The sequence below is a fragment of the Bombina bombina genome, chromosome 4 (assembly GCF_027579735.1).
Source record: "Bombina bombina isolate aBomBom1 chromosome 4, aBomBom1.pri, whole genome shotgun sequence".
NCBI lineage: Eukaryota > Metazoa > Chordata > Amphibia > Anura > Bombinatoridae > Bombina > Bombina bombina.
Window position 1 is genome coordinate 720998830 of NC_069502.1, and position 17935 is coordinate 721016764.

The window sequence follows — 17935 nt, forward strand, 5'->3', positions numbered from 1 at the left end:
CAAAGCTTATTTGGAGGCGGGGCAGTCTCCGCCTCAGAGAATTACAGCTCATTCTACTAGATCAGATGCCACTTCTTGGGCTTTTAAGAATGAAGTTGATCAAATTTGCAAAGCAGCAACTTGGTCTTCTTTGCATACTTTTACTAAATTTTACCATTTTGATGTGTTTGCTTCTTCGGAAGCAGCTTTTGGTAGAAAGGATCTTCAGGCAGTTGTCTCAGTTTCATTCTAGTGCCTTTTTTTTTTTTTTTTTTTTTATTTATAAATTTTTATTGAGGAAATTCAAACATAAACAAAATTGCCAAACTTAAAGATTACAGACCTTGTGATAAGGTTCACATTGATAGAAAAATGTACAGTCTTAGAAACATATATATTCAAAAATCAAGTGGGCAAAAATAATAATAATCACATTTTTCCAATTATATAGTCCTCCTCTGGAAATAGTAGGTCACTCTTGGGCCATAATAAAATAATAACTTTCAATGGAGGTAAATTAATCCATGGCCACTCTTGGGCTTGGTATTGTTAGCAAAATAACAGGTACATATGAATCAAGACTACCCTAAAAATACATACAATCTCTAGGCAGGCAAACATTGAGAGCCATAAGTGAGACGCTCAGTAATAACACATTATTTGTCCCCCCCATCTGAACATTGCTGGCCATTATAAGCATCCTCTGCAGCTTATTAACACTAGGGTTAACTGTTAAGTTATTATTCAGCAACTCTAAGCAGGGCTTGCATACCAAGTATATTGACCATTATATATAGGCTCCAACACTGGGTTTTTGTACTGGGTATGATATATTATTGCAGAGTATATCACACATCACACTTCACTGGTAGTAGTATTAGTGGTACATAGAATGGCACCTACATATGGAATTTAACAGTCATAACAATCCTATATTCCCTTCTATTAAATCTCAGTTTACTAGCCTCTCAAGTATAAATTTAACAGTAAAACAGGACTATTTATGGGCGCCATGTGCCTTGTATATACCCTGGAGGGAGACTAAAACAATCTAACAGTTCTAGACTTCAAAGTGAGTCTCAACGTTAATAACAATCTCACATGTGAAATAACTAATTAGGGAAGACACATACATAACTCTTAGTTATATGGATAAGTAGAAACCATTAAAAAGGGAGTTATCCGAGTGGTAGTATTGAATCTGTACATAATCACACATAGCCCCATGATTATAGACTGTTATAAATAAGAGCAGGGTATATAAACAAAATTATGGCAATATAGGGGGGATATATAGAAGTACAAGTCCCCCAGCTTAGTATATGCCTTGAGAACATGAGCAGCTAAATCAGACTGTGTAAGAAGGATTATGGAAAAAGGGAATTAAGATTGAGCAGTATAACACCCCAAACGTAGCATATTGTCCTGAAAACATGAAAACATGAGCAGCCCTCCCATTGAAAACGAGTGAATACTGTAGTGGGAGATTATAATGAGAATAAAAAAAAATAAACATGCATATACGTTTGCAACGGAACGTTAGTAGAGGGTGAGCTAGGTATGATAAAGATACATAGGATTATGCTCCACAATAATTTCACAGTAATGCATATAGTCACCCCACTCCGGTTTTCAAAGGGTAGGTAAAGTCTGGAGTAAGGACCCAGTGTAAGCGAAGTGTAGTTTCCTTTAAGTCCTTTCGTAAAGCTACCAAGCGAAATGATCCCACAGCCAGGTCCCTGCACTGTATCTGAGCCAGGTAGTACTGCTGCCCTTTGTTTTGTTGCAGCAAATGTCTCTTTACCAGCACGAGTCCATCTGTGGTGGCCAAACGGTGATCCCCTCCTGGCATGGTCTCAGTGTCACTTATTAAAGAATGGTAGAACGAATCTGATCCTTGCACATAAGTTCCATTTTGACCCACATGTGTAGTTATGTCTATCATTGTGGTGTGATTCGTAGCGGCGGTCAGCTCAGGTATGGAAGTGGGCACAAAGTATATTTCCTTGCGGGTCTCCACCGCACTTGTTATGGCTGCCGCATTATCTTCTCCTTCAAGCCTGCAATCCGGCCAGTGGCTAAGAGGCACCGTGATGTGAGACACATCTCTGGGTAACTCGTGGGGCTCCTGCACATTCAGGAGGGACTTTTCTGAGCTCAGGCTTATTGGTGTCTGGGGTGTAGTCGAGAGGGCCTCTCCCCCATGAGCCCTCCCGGTCGCATTGATATCCAGGCTCTCCGCTATCACCAGAGCATGTGTAGTGATAATTGCACATAGATCCCTTTCTAGGTCACAGAAGTACTCCTGTAGTAGGCTATGCATATGTGTCTCCCACCGTGCTAGGGCCTCCATTTGTGCTCGTGGGGCTAGGAATAGTTACTTTAGTAGGGTAGTCTCTTATGATAAAAAAAGTCAGTATATGACTGCTGGCTATCCTATATTAGGATATCGTAACCCCGGAGTTCAGGGGGGGGTAATGTTGCGGCAGCCCCAGACCTACGCTCCAAATCCTTTACAGGCACTTCTTCTGTTGCTAGACTTACTGTGTAGGTGCAAAAGTTTTTCAAGATGGCTTCAAGTCTTGAGAAGAAGTGTGTCACGTAGCTGACTCAACAAACATAGGCTTAAACTTTGTCAAATCTATCCACTCTTAGAGTTTAGTTGTTAATAGTAGGAAAAAGCTGCTACAGGATAGGAAATGTCGAGATTTACAATATATAACTCCTATAACTAGTGCCTGTCTCAGAGAGCTTCATTGAGACACGTCTTGCCGCATTGAGTGTAGGCTCCGCCCCCCTCTAGTGCCTTTTTTATTTTTTATTTTTTCTGACATTTTTAAGAGAAACTTAATTATTTTTTGGATTTAATTTCTCAGCGGATTTAGCTGTTTTTATTTTATCCCTCCCTCTCTAGTGACTCGTGGACTTCCACATCTTCGGTATTATATCCCATACGTCACTAGTTCATAGACACTTATATGAAAGAAAACATTTTTTATGTAAGAACTTACCTGATAAATTAATTTCTTTCATAGTGGCAAGAGTCCATGAGACCCACCCTTTTTTGTGGTTATGATTGTTTTGTATAAAGCACTTTATTTTTTCCAGTTCCTCTTTTTTGTATGCTTTTTACTCCTTTTTTACACCTCACTTCTTGGCTATACATTAAACTGTAGTATGAGTGAGGTGGGAGGTGTATTTATAGGCATTTTGAGGTTTGGGAAACTTTGCCCCCTCCAGGTAGGAATGTATATCCCATACGTCACTAGCTCATTGACTCTTGCCACTATGAAAGAAAATAATTTATCAGGTAAATTCTTACATAAATTATGTTTTTCTACCACAAGACAAGAAGAACAGGCCCAGGCCAAAAGGATGTCAAAGTAATTGTGTTCCTTTCTTAACTTCAAAGATCAAAAATCTTCCTCTCCCTCTTCCATGCAGAAGCAGTCCAAGTCTTCTTGGAAACCCAATCAGTCTTGGAACAAGGGGAAACAGTCAAATAAACCCACAGCTGAGTCTAAGTCAGCATGAAGGGATTTCTCCTGGTCGGGGATCGGATCAAGTGGGGGGCAGACTTTCACTGTTTTGTCAAGCGTGGATAGGAGATGTCCCTGATCCTTGGGGTGTGGACATAGTATTTCAGGGTTACAAAATAGAATTAAAATCCAAAGGGCAGATTTCTCCTCTCAAGATTATCTGCGGATCAGGTAAAAAGAGAGGCATTTTTAAAGTTCGTTCAGGACCTCTCTTTATTGGGATTGATGTATTCCCAAGTAAAGAGGGAACTTTTCTACCCATTTTAGACCTAAAGTGTCTCAACAAGTTTCTCGGGGTTCCGTCCTTCAAAATGGAAACCATTCGTTCCATTCTTTCTGTGGTCCCAGAGAGTCAGTTCATGACGACTATAGACCTGAAGGACGCATATATTCATGTTCCCATCCACAGGGATCATTTCCAGTTCCTGAGATTTGCTTTTCTAGACAAGCACTTTCAGTTTGTGGCTCTTCCGTTTTGGCCTTGCCACAGCTCCCAGAATTTTCTTCAAAGGTTCTGGAGGCTTTCTTGGCAGTTGTCAGGTCTCAGGGAATTGCTGTGGCACCTTACCTATGAAAAGTTTTTTTGATGGAGGTCAGAAGATCCAAGCTTCTCACTACTTGCCTCGCTCTTCAGGCTATTGTTAGGCCATCAGTGGCTCAATGTATGGAAGTAATTGGTCTGATGGTCGCTTCCATTGACATCATTCCCTTTGCTCGATTCCATTTGAGAGCTCTGCAATTATGCATGCTCAGACAATGGAACAGAGGCCATTCAGATCTATCTCAGAGGAAAGATCTAGACCAGTTGGCATGAGACTCTCTCTCGTGGGGGATTTCTCAGGATCATCTGTCTCAGGGCACATGCTTCTGGAGACCCTCCTGGGTGATTGTGACCACGAATGCCAGCATGCTAGGCTGTTGAGCAGTCTGGGACTCGTTAAAAACTCAGGGCTTATGGACTCGGGAGGAGTCTTCTCTCCCAATAAACATCTTGGAGTAGAGAGCGATCTTCAGTGCTCTGATGGCCTGGCCTCAGTTGTCCTTAGCCCGGTTTATCAGGTTCCAGTCGGACAACATTACCACCAGGGAGGAGTTCCTTGGCCATGAGGGAGGTGACTCGCATTCTGCAGTGGGCGGATGCTCACAATTATCTTCTATCTGCCATCCACATTCCAGGAATGGACAAATGGGAGGCAGATTTTCTGAGCAGACAAACTTTTCATCCCGGGAAATGGGCTCTCCATCTGGAGGTGTTCTCCAGGTTAACCCTCAAGTGGGGTTACTGGAGTTGGATTTCATGGCATTTCATCAGAACGCCAAGCTTCCAAGGTATGGTTCAACGTCAAGAGATCCTCAGGCCACCCTGATGCTCTGGTGGTTCCTTGGGATTTCGGTCTAGCTTACCTGTTTCCTCCGTTTGTGCTTCTTCCACAAGTCATTGCTCTTATCAAACAGGATAGAGCATCGGTAATTCTAATAGCTCCTGCTTGGCCTCGCAGGATCTGGTTTGCAGACCTAGTGAAGATATTATCCATTCCTTCTTGGAGGTTAGCACTGAGGAAGGACCTTTTAACTCAGGGTCCTTTCCTCCATCCAAATCTTGTTTCTCTGAAGCTGACTGCTTGGAGATTGAACTCTTAGTTCTGGCTAAGCGTGGGTTTTCTGAGTCGGTCATTGAGACCATGCTCCAGGCTCGCAAGCCTGTTACTCGAAAAATGTACCATAAGGTATGGCGTAAATACCTTTTTTGGTGTGAATCAAAGGGCTACTCTTGGAGTAGGGTCAGGATTTCTAGAATTGTGTCCTTTCTCCAGGAAGGTCTGGAGAAAGGGTTGTCAGTCAGTTCTCTGAAAGGTCAGATTTCTGCGTTATCTATTCTTTTACATAAGCGTCTGGTGGATATGCCAGATGTTCAAACTTTTTGTCAGGCCCTGGTCAGAATCAGGCCTGTGTTTAACCTGTTGTTCCTCTTTGGAACCTTAACCTTGTTCTTAAAGTTTTGCAGCAGGCTCCGTTTGAGCCAATGCATTGCATAGATATTAAGCTGTTATCTTGGAAGGCTTTGTTTCTCATTGCTATCTCTTCTGCTCGGAGAGTTTCTGAACTGTCGGCTTTGCAGTGTGATTCGCCTTACCTCATATTTCATGTGGATAAGGCGGTCCTTTGTACTAAATTGGGGTTTCTCCCTAAGGTGTTTTCGGATAGAAATATTAATCAGGAAATTGTTGTTTCTTCTCTCTGTCCTAATCCTTCTTCTCATAGGGAACGTCTGTTGCACAACTTGGATGTGGTGCATGCTCTAAAATTCTATTTACAGCCTTCTAAGGATTTTCGCCAGTCCTCTGCCCTGTTTTTTTTGTTTCTCTGGAAAGCGTAAGGGTCAGAAGGCTATTGTTACTTCTTTTTCCCTCTGGTTGAGAAATATGATTTGTTTTGCTTATAAGACTGCTGGACAGCAGCCTCCTGAGAGAATTACAGCTCATTCCACTAAGGCTGTCTCATTTCCGTGGGCTTTAAAAAATGAAGCTTCTGTGAAACAGATTTGCAAGGCTGCAACTTGGACCTCTGCATACTTTTTCCAAAATCTACAAAGTTGATACTTTTGTCTCAGCTGAGACTTCCTTTGGGAGAAAGGTTCTTCAAGCGGTTTGTGCCTTCTGTTTAGGCCTGCCTATCTTGTTCTCCCTCCCTATTCATTATGTGTCCTCTAGCTTGGGTATTGCTTCCCACTAGTAATTGGAATGACGTCATCAACTCTCCATGTCTTAGGAAAAAAAATAAAATGTATGCTTACCTGATAAATTTCTTTCTTTCCGGACATGGAGAGTCCACGACCCCACCCTGTAATTTAGGCAGTATATTTTTCTAAACCTTAGGCACCTCTACACCTTTGTGTTTATCTTCTTTTTCCATTTCTCTTCGACTGAATGACTGGGGGTTATGGGAAGGGGAAGTGACACTTAACAGCTTTTCTGTGGTGCTCTTTGCCTCCTCCTGCTGGCCAGGAGTGAATATCCCACTAGTAATTGGAATGACGCCGTGGACTCTCCATGTCCGGAAAGAAATTTATCAAGTAAACATAGTTTTATTTTTTTTTATGTGCTGGAAATGTCTTTTCATTCTTCGTGGGTATTATCACCAGCTTGTGCAGCCCATCTGTAAAAGTGAGGAAGCTATCTAAACTGCAGAATAGTAGCAATAATTATGAACAGAAAGCATCTTTGAATATTGCTTTCCATCAGTCACATCCGTAGGGCTTAGAAAACAGAAAATATCTGTAGTTATGTTGCATTGTATTTTAAGACCACTTTGGTCAAGCATGGATTTGCAACATTAGATGTGAGTTTAGGGCTTGGATCCATAATCTGCAATATTACCATGATAGAAGAATTAAAGAAACCTATAATAATGCTGCTTTGTCTCTACTCTAAAACAGGCAAAGGTAAAATGTATTTGGTCATTCTAAGGCATTTTTATTCTCTACAGATGGGATTCTACAATGCTGTATCTATTCCTTGTTACACAACTCTTGCACAAATATTTCCTTCCACAAAACCCCTCCTTCAGGCATGCAGGTAGGCAATATACATTGTTTGAAAAAAGGCTGTTTTTTATTATTGGGTGCCCCTCAACAGCATATTTTATACTAAACATTTTTGTTTACCAAAATTACATAAATGGATTTAAAGGAAAATAAAGTTGGAAAATAATGGCATCAAGCATTAAAAGCATATATATATGTTTCACTGGTGAAATTAGGCCACAACCAAAGGTTCATGATGAAACATGGCTTTAAATTACCCTCCTGTTCTGAGTTTCTGCTACTTGTCTAATGCTAATTATTCTAGATCAATATGTTCATTTTGCCCTTTTTCAGTTTAAAAAACAAACAAAAAAAGTATGAGTGGGAAAGCATACAGGTTCAAAAGTGTTGGTATGGTTTGACTGGGGATGTGATGTAGTAGTTATGTCATAGCAGATGAGGAGGAAATGTTGTCTGCCCAGTTTCTCTCTTTAAAGGGATATTACATACCAAATGTTTCTTTAATGATTTAGAACATGCAAATTTAAACAACTTTCTAATTTACTTCTATTATCAATTTGTTTTGTGCATTTGGTATCTTTTGTTGAAAAGCAGGAACATATACTTAGGAGCCGGCCTATTTTTTGAGCACTATATGGCAGCAGTTTTGCAAGAATGTTATGCATTTGCAAGAGCGCTAGATGGCAGCCCTATTTCCTACCATGTAATGCTGCAGATGCCTAACTATGTATCTTTTTCAACACAGAATACCTTAGAGAATAAGCAAATTTGATAACAGAAGTAAATTGGAAGCTTTTTTAAAAAAGTATGCTCTGTCTAAATTGCAAAAAATATTTTTTGGGTTTCATATTCGAAATGCCCCGATTCTAAAAATATCTCTGTGCTGGTGAGATTCTATAAGAATGCTCACCAGTCCTTTCATTTTCATGGTGGAATTCTACAAACCAATTTTTTACCCAGAAACAGGGTGTCTCACTAAGGGGCGGCGTATACTGTATTCAGGGCCGCCATCAAGGGGTAAAAGGGGTGACTCCTGTCAGGCGCCCATTGGGCCAGGGGGCCCCAGAAAGCATTTTATCTAAGATTTTTACATCTGCATAAAATGTTGTACTCTCAGGCTAAGATTGCTCAGTGTTTGAAATGGGACAGGTTAACTTAAAGGGACAGTAAACCTTAAAAATAATGTTATATAATTCTGCACATAGTGCAGAATTATATAACATTATTTAGGTGCTATAGCCATAAAAGCATTTTTTACTGTTTAATTTGCTAAAATACAGCGCTTTAACAGACCCGCTCTCTGCTCTCTGCTGAGCGGGTCTGTTATTTTTAGTCAGCACATCGGGCCAGCTGTATAGTCACAGCCCGGCCCGACCGCGCCATAAGACTAAGTGCAGCTCGCTCCTGTGATAGCAAATTAAACAGTAAAAAATGCTTTTATGGCTATAGCACCTAAATAATGTTATATAATTCTGCACTATGTGCAGAATTATATAACATTATTTTTAAGGTTTACTGTCCCTTTAACACTGTTCAGTTTACACTACAGCTGACTTAATTTTGAAATACAAAATAGCAAATTAAACAGTAAAAAATGCTTTTATGGCTATAGCACCTAAATAATGTTATATAATTCTGCACTATGTGCAGAATTATATAACATTATTTTTAAGGTTTACTGTCCCTTTAACACTGTTCAGTTTACACTACAGCTGACTTAATTTTGAAATACATACAAACAATCCTAAATCCTGCATTTAACCAGATCTAATGTTATGAGACTGAGAACCACAACTTATGGTTCAACCAAGACCATATAGAGTATAGCATTTTCAAAATCCATAAGTGCAGTTGACAGATGGGAACATTTGTACACCAGGTTTGAAGTGGTGCTCTTGGTTGGGGAAAATGGGGGGACCAAAAATATGTCAACCTTTCAAAAGTACTTTTCTTCATCTACCCATTCTGACAGATCATTAATGTACAATTTTGAATTCACAGAAGTATCTTTGTTTGCACATTTACAAATATGATTCTTTAAAAATTGATCTCTTAATTTCTGCTATTTTTTTATATCATGCATGTCACACACTGTTGATTTAGGGGATGGCAATGTGCAGAATTTTTACCTCCTGTGAGTGTTTCTGTGGGTGTCTGTGTTTAGGTCTTTGTGCTTTTGTTGGTGTCTCTATGAGTGTGTATGTATTTTCTGTGGGCCTCTCTGTGAGGGTGTGTGTGTGTCTGTCTTTATGCATTTTCTGTGGATGTCTCTGTGAGGATGTTTGCGTATGTGTTTGTGCATTTTCTGTGGGTGTCTCTTTGAGTGTGTGTGTATGTCTTTGTGCATTTTCTGTGGATGTCTCTGTGAGGGTGTGTGCGTATTTCTTTGTGCATTTTCTGTGGGTGTTTCTGTGAGGGTGTGTGTGTGTGTATGTATGTCTTTGTGTGTTTTCTGTGGATGTCTCTGTGAGAGTGTGTGTGTTTATGTCTGTGTTTCTGTGGATGTCTCTGAGGGTGTGTGCATATGTCTGTGTATTTTCTGTAGGGCTCTCTGTGAGGGTGTGTGTGTGTATGTCTTTGTGTTTACTGTGGATGTCTCAGTGAGGGGGTGTGTGTGTATGTATTTGTGCATTTTCTGTGGGTGTCTCTGTAAGGGTGTGTGTATGTCTTTGTGTGTTTACTGTGGATGTCTCTGTGAGGGTGTGTGTGTATGTATGACTTTGTGTGTTTTCTGTGGGCATCTCTCTGTGTGTCTATCTCTTTGTGTGTTTTCTGTGGATGTTTCCATGAGTGTGTGTGTGTATGTATGTCTTTGTGTGTTTGAGTTTGTGTGTCCATTTTCTGTTCCTTTTTAGGACATTTTGACCTTACTACTAATTATTCACATCTTTCTACAGACTTTGAGACTGAGACCTTTCTGGAAGTCATAAATCCACCACATAACACTTTAAATTATTGTTTAGGCAGTTCAGGTCCCTTCCTTTCAGCCACTGCATGCTGTTGTCATCATATAGTTGGCATCTTCCTTGACAAAAAGATAATCAGAACTCCATATTTTGTCTTGGAAATCTCCTTTTTGACAAAACTGTAGTCTACCTCATTACTTGTCAGGTCAATGTAAACAAGTGCTTAGTGTCTGTGTGAGTGTGTTTGTGTGTTTCTTTGTGTGTCTGCTAGAGTGTCTATATGTGAATGCTTATGTGTGAGTGTGTGTTTCAGTGTATGAGTGTTTCTGTGTTTGTGTGTTACTACCTTTACAACATTTCCAAGTTTGACTACACTTAATAATAAAGTGCATATATGTTTTAGTCACTTGGTTAAAAATTGCACATGTCAAAGGGGGGCCCTGACTGCATTCTCGTATGGGAAGGAGATGCAGACATTACAAAAGTGCACAAAGAATATCGTAAATTAAAAATCATATACAAAATGAATAACTGAACCATTCAAAGAAAAATACACAGGAAAACATTGTATTGTTAACGTGCATCAAAATTCGTAATGAAATTGTTCATCAAAATTTGAATTTTATCAAAATGATTTGTATCAAATATACACAGCACAAATTGTAATTTAAGTGTACTGGATGTGCGGGGGGAAAAAAAAGCAAGAAACTCCTACATAAATGTACAAAAAATGTTTAGAATCGGGGCTTAAATCTTTTAGTTCCACAGAGAAACCAAAAAATTCTGAGAGTTCAACTTGTGACAAACCCTTATTTGACACTGAGGCCCCTATTTATCAAGGTCTGGCGGACCTGATCCGACAGTGCGGATCAGGTCCGCCAGACCTCGCTGAATATGGCGAGCAATACGCTTGCCGTATTCAGCATTGCACCAGCAGCCTACAAGAGCTGCTGGTGCAACGCCGCCCCCTGCAGACTCGCGGCCAAAGGGCCGCAAGCAGAGGGGTGTCAATCAACCCGATCGTACTCGATCAGGTTGATTTCCAGCGATGTCTGTCCACCTGCTCAGAGCAGGTGGACAGGTTATGGAGCAGCGGTCTTTGTGACCGCTGCTTCATAACTGCTGTTTCTGGCGAGTCTGCAGGCTCGCCAGAAACACGGGGCATCAAGCTCCATTCGGAGCTTGATAGATAGGCCCCTGAGTCTGTGCTTTTAGCAACACCATATCTAAATTATAAACAATTGATATTGTCAAACAAAGCAGGCTTTGTCACTCTTACCAGACCTCCTTCACCTATTATGCCAGCCCAAGTGTCTGGTATGGGAAAATTGAATGAAGGTAATTTTTTTATCTTTTAATCAAAGGATCATCATGAAGCCTGCAAAAAAAAAAAAATGACTTTGAATTCTCTCATTATTTAAAAGAACCTGGACATGTCAAAGATCCATCTTGCAACATCCAAATGTGTTCCCTGGTATCTCAAAAAGATAAATCGATGATATCCTCTTTCTGAAACCTGAGAATTCACATTAGAAGCACCTTTCCCTCAGTAGAATGTCTCAGTAAAATTGATATTTCTATCATGTAATTAGCAAGAGTCCATGAGCTAGTGACGTATGGGATATACATTCCTACCAGGAGGGGCAAAGTTTCCCAAACCTTAAAATGCCTATAAATACACCCCTCACCACACCCACAATTCAGTTTTACAAACTTTGCCTCCCGTGGAGGTGGTGAAGTAAGTTTGTGCTTAGATTCTACGTTGATATGCGCTTCGCAACAGGTTGAAGCCCGGTTTTCCTCTCAGAGTGCAGCGAATGTCAGAGGGATGTGAAGAGAGTATTGCCTATTTGAGAACAATGGTCTACCTCTAGGGGATCTATTTCATAGGCTCTCTATTATCGGTCGTAGAGATTTCTTCTCCTACCTCCCTTTTCAGATCGACGATATACTCTTATATACCATTACCTCTACTGATTCTCGTTTCAGTACTGGTTTGGCTATCTGCTATATGTAGATGAGTGTCCTGGGGTAAGTAAGTCTTATTTTTTGTGACACTCTATGAAAAATTTTCATTTGGCCATTTTTTCTGCGTGCTGTTAGGCTCGCGGGGGCAGGAAATGTTTCTTTTTATTTAGTCATTTTTTTGGCGCGTTCTTTTTTTGGCGCTACAAATTTTGTCACTTTCGGCGCGGTAATTTACACTGGAAGTTGTATTCTGTTACGCATGCGTATTCTGACATTTTTTTTGCGCCAAAAAAATGTGGGCGTCTTTTTTACTCACATTATTTAGACATTTCTCTTCATTGCTTCTGGTTGCTAGAAGCTTATTATTTTGCATTCTTTCCCATTCCTGAAACTGTCATTTAAGGAATTTGATAATTTTGCTTTATATGTTGTTTTTTCTATTACATATTGCAAGATGTCTCATCCCGACCCTGGATCAAAATCCACTAATGAACAGACGCTGCCTGATGCTGGTTCTACCAAAGTTAAGTGCATATGTTGTAAACTTGTGGTTATTGTTTCTCCAGCTGCAGTTTGTGTTAGTTGCCATGACAAACTTTCCAATGCAGATTGTGTCTCCATTAGTAATAATCCTTTACCTGTTGTTGTTCCTTCAACATCTAATGTTAAGGATGTTCCTGTTAATGTAAAAGAATTTGTTTCTAATTCTATTAGGAAGGCTCTGTCTGTTATTCCTCCTTCCAGTAATCGTAAAAGGTCTTTCAAAACTTCTCACATTTCAGATGAATTTTTAGGTGACCGTCGTCATTCTGACTTATCTGATTCTGATGAGGTTTTTTCTGGTTCAGAAGATTCTACTACAGATATTGATTCTGATAAATCCTCATATTTATTTAAAATGGAGTTTATTCGTTCATTACTAAAAGAAGTTTTGATTGCATTAGATATGGAGGAATCCAGTCCTCCTGATACTAAATCTGCTAAACGTTTAAATTCGGTTTATAAGCCTCATGTGTTAATTCCGGAAGTTTTTCCAGTTCCTGATGCTATCTCAGATGTGATTGCTAGGGAATGAGATAGTTTGGGTACTTCATTTACTCCTTCTCCAAGGTTTAAGAAATTGTACCCTGTGCCATTTGATAGATTGGAGTTTTGGGATAAAATCCCTAAAGTCGATGGGGCTATCTCTACTCTTGCTAAACGTACTGCTATTCCTACGGCAGATAGCACTTCGTTTAAAGATCCTTTAGATAGAAAAATTGAATCTTTTTTAAGAAAAGCTTATTTATGTTCAGGTAATTTACTTAGACCTGCTATATCTTTGGCTGATGTTGCAGCAGCTTCAACTTTTTGGTTGGAGGCTTTAGCGCAACAAGTGACAGATCATAATGCATATAGCATTGTTAAACTTCTTCAATATGCTAATAACTTTGTCTGTGATGCCATTTTTGATATCATTAGTTGATGTCCGGTATATGTCTTTAGCTATTTTAGCTAGAAGAGCTTTGTGGCTTCAATCTTGGAATGTAGATATGACTTCTAAGTCAACTTTGCTTTTTCTCTCTTTCCAAGGTAATAAGTTGTTTGGTTCTCAGTTGGATTCTATAATTTCAACTGTTACTAGAGGAAAGGGAGCCTTTTTGCCCCAGGGCAAAAAATCTAAAGGTAATTATAGGGCTGCTAATCGTTTTCGTTCCTTTCGTCAAAATAAAGAGCAGAAGCCCGACCCTTCTCCTAAAGGAACAGTTTCCGGTTGGAAACTTAATCCAGTCTGGAATAAATCCAAGCCTTCCAGAAAGTCAAAACCTGCTCCTAAATCCGCATGAAGGTGCGGCCCTCATTCCAGCACAGCTGGTAGGGGGCAGGTTACGATTTTTCAAAGATGTTTGGATCAATTCGATTCACAATCTTTGGATTCAGAACATTGTTTCACAAGGGTACAGAATAGGTTTCAAGGTAAGACCACCTGTGAGAAGATTTTTTCTCACGCATTCCAGTAAATCCAGTGAAGGCTCAGGCGTTTCTGAAATGTGTTTCAGACCTAGAGTTAGCTGGGGTAATTATGCCAGTTCCAGTTCTGGAACAGGGTCTGGGGTTTTATTCAAATCTATTCATTGTGCCAAAGAAAGAGAATTCTTTCAGACCAGTTCTGGATCTAAAAATATTGAATCGTTATGTAAGGATACCAACATTCAAAATGGTGACTATAAGAACTATTCTGCCTTTTGTTCAGCAAGGGCATTATATGTCTACAATGGACTTACAGGATGCATACCTGTATATTCCAATTCATCCAGATCACTTTCAGTTTCTGAGATTCTCTTTTCTAGACAAGCATTACCAGTTTATTGCTCTTCCATTTGGTCTAGCAACTGTGCCAAGGATCTTTTCGAAGGTTCTAGGTGCCCTTCTCTCTGTAATCAGAGAACAGGGTATTGCGGTATTTCCTTATTTGGACAATATCTTGGTACTTGCTCAGTCTTTACATTCTGCAGAATCTCACATGAATCAACTTGTGTTGTTTCTTCAAAGACATGCTTGGGGGATCAATTTACCAAAAAGTTCCTTGATTCCTCAGACAAGAGTAACCTTTTTAGGTTTCCAAATAGATTCAGTGTCCATGACTTTGTCTCTGACAGAAAAGAGACGTCTGAAATTGGTTTCAGCCTGTCGAAACCTTCAGTCTCAATTGTTCCCTTCGGTAGCATTATGCATGGAGATTTTAGGTCTCATGACTGCTGCTTCGGATGCGATCCCTTTTGCTCGTTTTCACACAAGACCACTCCAGCTTTGTATGCTGAACCAGTGGTGCAGGGATTATACAAGGATATCACAAATAATATCCTTAAATCCCAATGTTCGATCATCTCTAACTTGGTGGATGGATCACCATTGTTTAATTCAAGGGGCCTCTTTTGTTCGTCCAACCTGGACTGTGATCTCAACAGATTTAAGTCTTTCAGGTTGGGGAGCTGTATGGGGATCTCTGATGGCGCAGGGGGTTTGGGAATCTCAGGAGGCGAGATTACCAATCAACATTTTGGAACTCCGTGCGATTTTCAGAGCTCTTCAGTTCTGGCCTCTTCTGAAGAGAGAATCGTTTATCTGTTTTCAAACAGACAATGTCACGACTGTGGCATATGTCAATCATCAAGGTGGGACTCACAGTCCTCAAGCTATGAAAGAAGTATCTCGGATACTTGTATGGGCAGAATCCTGCTCCTGTCTAATTTCTGCGGTTCACATCCCAGGTGTAGACAATTGGGAAGCGGATTATCTCAGTCGCCAGACGTTACATCCAGGCGAATGGTCTCTTCATCCAGAGGTTTTTCTTCAGATTGTGCAAATCTGGGGTCTTCCAGAAATAGATCTGATGGCCTCTCATCTGAACAAGAAACTTCCCAGGTATCTGTCCAGATCCCGGGATCCTCAGGCGGAAGCAGTGGATGCGTTGTCAATTCCTTGGAATTATCATCCTGCTTATATCTTTCCGCCTCTAGTTCTTCTTCCAAAAGTAATCTCCAAAATTCTAATGGAGCGCTCATGTGTACTGCTGGTGGCTCCAGCATGGCCTCACAGGTTTTGGTTTGCGGATCTCGTTCGGATGGCTAGTTGCCAACCTTGGACAATTCCGTTAAGGCCAGACCTTCTATCTCAAGGCCCTTTTTTCCATCAGGATCTCAAATCATTAAATTTGAAGGTATGGAAATTGAACGCTTAATTCTTAGTCATAGAGGTTTCTCTGGCTCAGTAATTAATACTATGTTACAGGCTCGAAAATCTGTCTCTAGAAGGATTTATTATCGAGTTTGGAAGACTTACATCTCTTGGTGTTCTCATAAATTCTCCTGGCATTCTTTCAGAATTCCTAGAATTTTACAATTTCTTCAGGATGGTTTGGATAAAGGTTTGTCTGCAAGTTCTTTGAAAGGACAAATTTCTGCTCTTTCTGTTCTTTTTTACAGAATGATTGCTAATCTTCCTGATATTCATTGTTTTGTACAGGCTTTGGTCCGGATCAAACCTGTCATTAATCCAATCTCTCCTCCTTGGAGTCTTAATTTGGTTTTGTCAGCTTTACAGGCTCCTCCATTTGAGCCTATGCATTCTCTGGACATTAAAATACTTTCTTGGAAAGTACTGTTCCTTTTGGCTATCTCTTCTGCTAGAAGAGTTTCTGAGTTATCTGCTCTTTCTTGTGAATCTCCTTTTCTGATTTTTCATCAGGATAAGGCGGTGTTGCGGACTTCATTTCAGTTTTTACCTAAGGTTGTGAATTCTAACAACATTAGTAGAGAAATTGTTGTCCCTTCATTGTGTCCTAATCCTAAGAATTCTAAGGAAAGATCGTTACATTCTTTGGATGTAGTTATTATGTTGAAGCTACTAAAGATTTTAGAAAGACTTCTAGTCTATTTGTTATCTTTTCTGATTCCAGGAAAGGTCAGAAGGCTTCTGCCATTTCTTTGGCGTCTTGGTTAAAGTCTTTGATTCATCAAGCTTATGTGGAGTCGGGTAAGTCCCCGCCTCAAAGAATTACGGCTCATTCTACTAGGTCAGTTTCTACTTCCTGGGCTTTTAGGAATGAAGCTTCTGTTGATCAGATTTGCAAAGCAGCGACTTGGTCTTCTTTGCATACTTTTACTAAATTCTACCATTTTGATGTGTTTTCTTCTTCTGAAGCAGTTTTTGGTAGAAAAGTACTTCAGGCAGCTGTTTCTGTTTGATTCGCCTGCTTATAATTTCAGTTTTTTTCATTATAAAGATTAAAACCTTTTGATTTGGGTTGTGGATTATTTTTTTCAGCGGAATTGGCTGTCTTTATTTTATCCCTCCCTCTCTAGTGACTCTTGCGTGGAAGTTCCACATCTTGGGTATCTGCTATCCCATACGTCACTAGCTCATGGACTCTTGCTAATTACATGAAAGAAAACATAATTTATGTAAGAACTTACCTGATAAATTCATTTCTTTCATATTAGCAAGAGTCCATGAGGCCCACCCTTTTTGTGGTGGTTATTATTTTTTTGTATAAAGCACAATTATTCCAATTCCTTATTTTTTTGATGCTTTCGCTCTTTTATCACCCCACTTCTTGGCTATTCGTTAAACTGAATTGTAGGTCTGGTGAGGGGTGTATTTATAGGCATTTTAAGGTTTGGGAAACTTTGCCCCTCCTGGTAGGAATGTATATCCCATACGTCACTAGCTCATGGACTCTTGCTAATATGAAAGAAAGGAATTTATCAGGTAAGTTCTTACATAAATTATGTTTTTTTCCCTTAGTAACCCTGCAGATTTGAAAAAAAAAAAAAAAGGTTGAAGATATGGATAGATTTTTGATAAATGTATTCATAACCTTATGGATGTCTTTTGGAGTATTTTTTTTCTTAAAAGTATTTAAAGGAACAGTCTAAATCAGAATTTAATTTTTTTAAAAGATAGATAATCCCTTTGTTACCTATTCCCCAGTTTTGGTAATGTAAAACAAAAGAAAAGGGGATTATTATAGGCGCTGCCCAAAATGCAAATTAAAGTGCAATATCTTTATCAACCGTCTGTATCCTGTGTCCCAGGTAAAAATTTTATCTATATAGAGGTGATATCCCTCCTATTTTATAGGCTTATTATTAGTACATACAATGGTTAATCACACATAAATACAACATATGAGTCATATATATATAATAAAATATGTCTTACAACTCCTATTGACAGAACTGTAGCAGAAAATGTCCGTTATTATATACTAGTTATAAGTTCTCTGCAGCAAAGTTCTCTTTAGTAGTTCTCAGTGTATATAGGCTGCTCCTTAACAAAGTCCCATCACGAACTTCCAAAAAGCTAAGAAAAAACAGAAAAGAAACAGAAGCGCCCACCGCATCTAAGTGCAGATTAAACGTTGATTTAATATAATAAAATTGACAAAAGAATAACACTCACAATGTTAAAAATAAATACAGGCCTTGTATAATAACTTTGAAGAAGTCACTGGTTAT

General features: G+C 39.5%; 1 protein-coding gene across 1 annotated transcript in view; it reads left to right on the top strand.

Annotated features, from left to right (window-relative positions):
• Positions 1-17935, top strand: part of PDE10A (phosphodiesterase 10A) — a 768738-nt gene that overhangs the window by 701544 nt on the left and 49259 nt on the right. The window contains exon 21 of the mRNA XM_053710922.1: positions 7005-7093. Within this exon, the coding sequence (XP_053566897.1) occupies positions 7005-7093 (89 nt within the window). The remainder of the gene's footprint in view (positions 1-7004; positions 7094-17935) is intronic.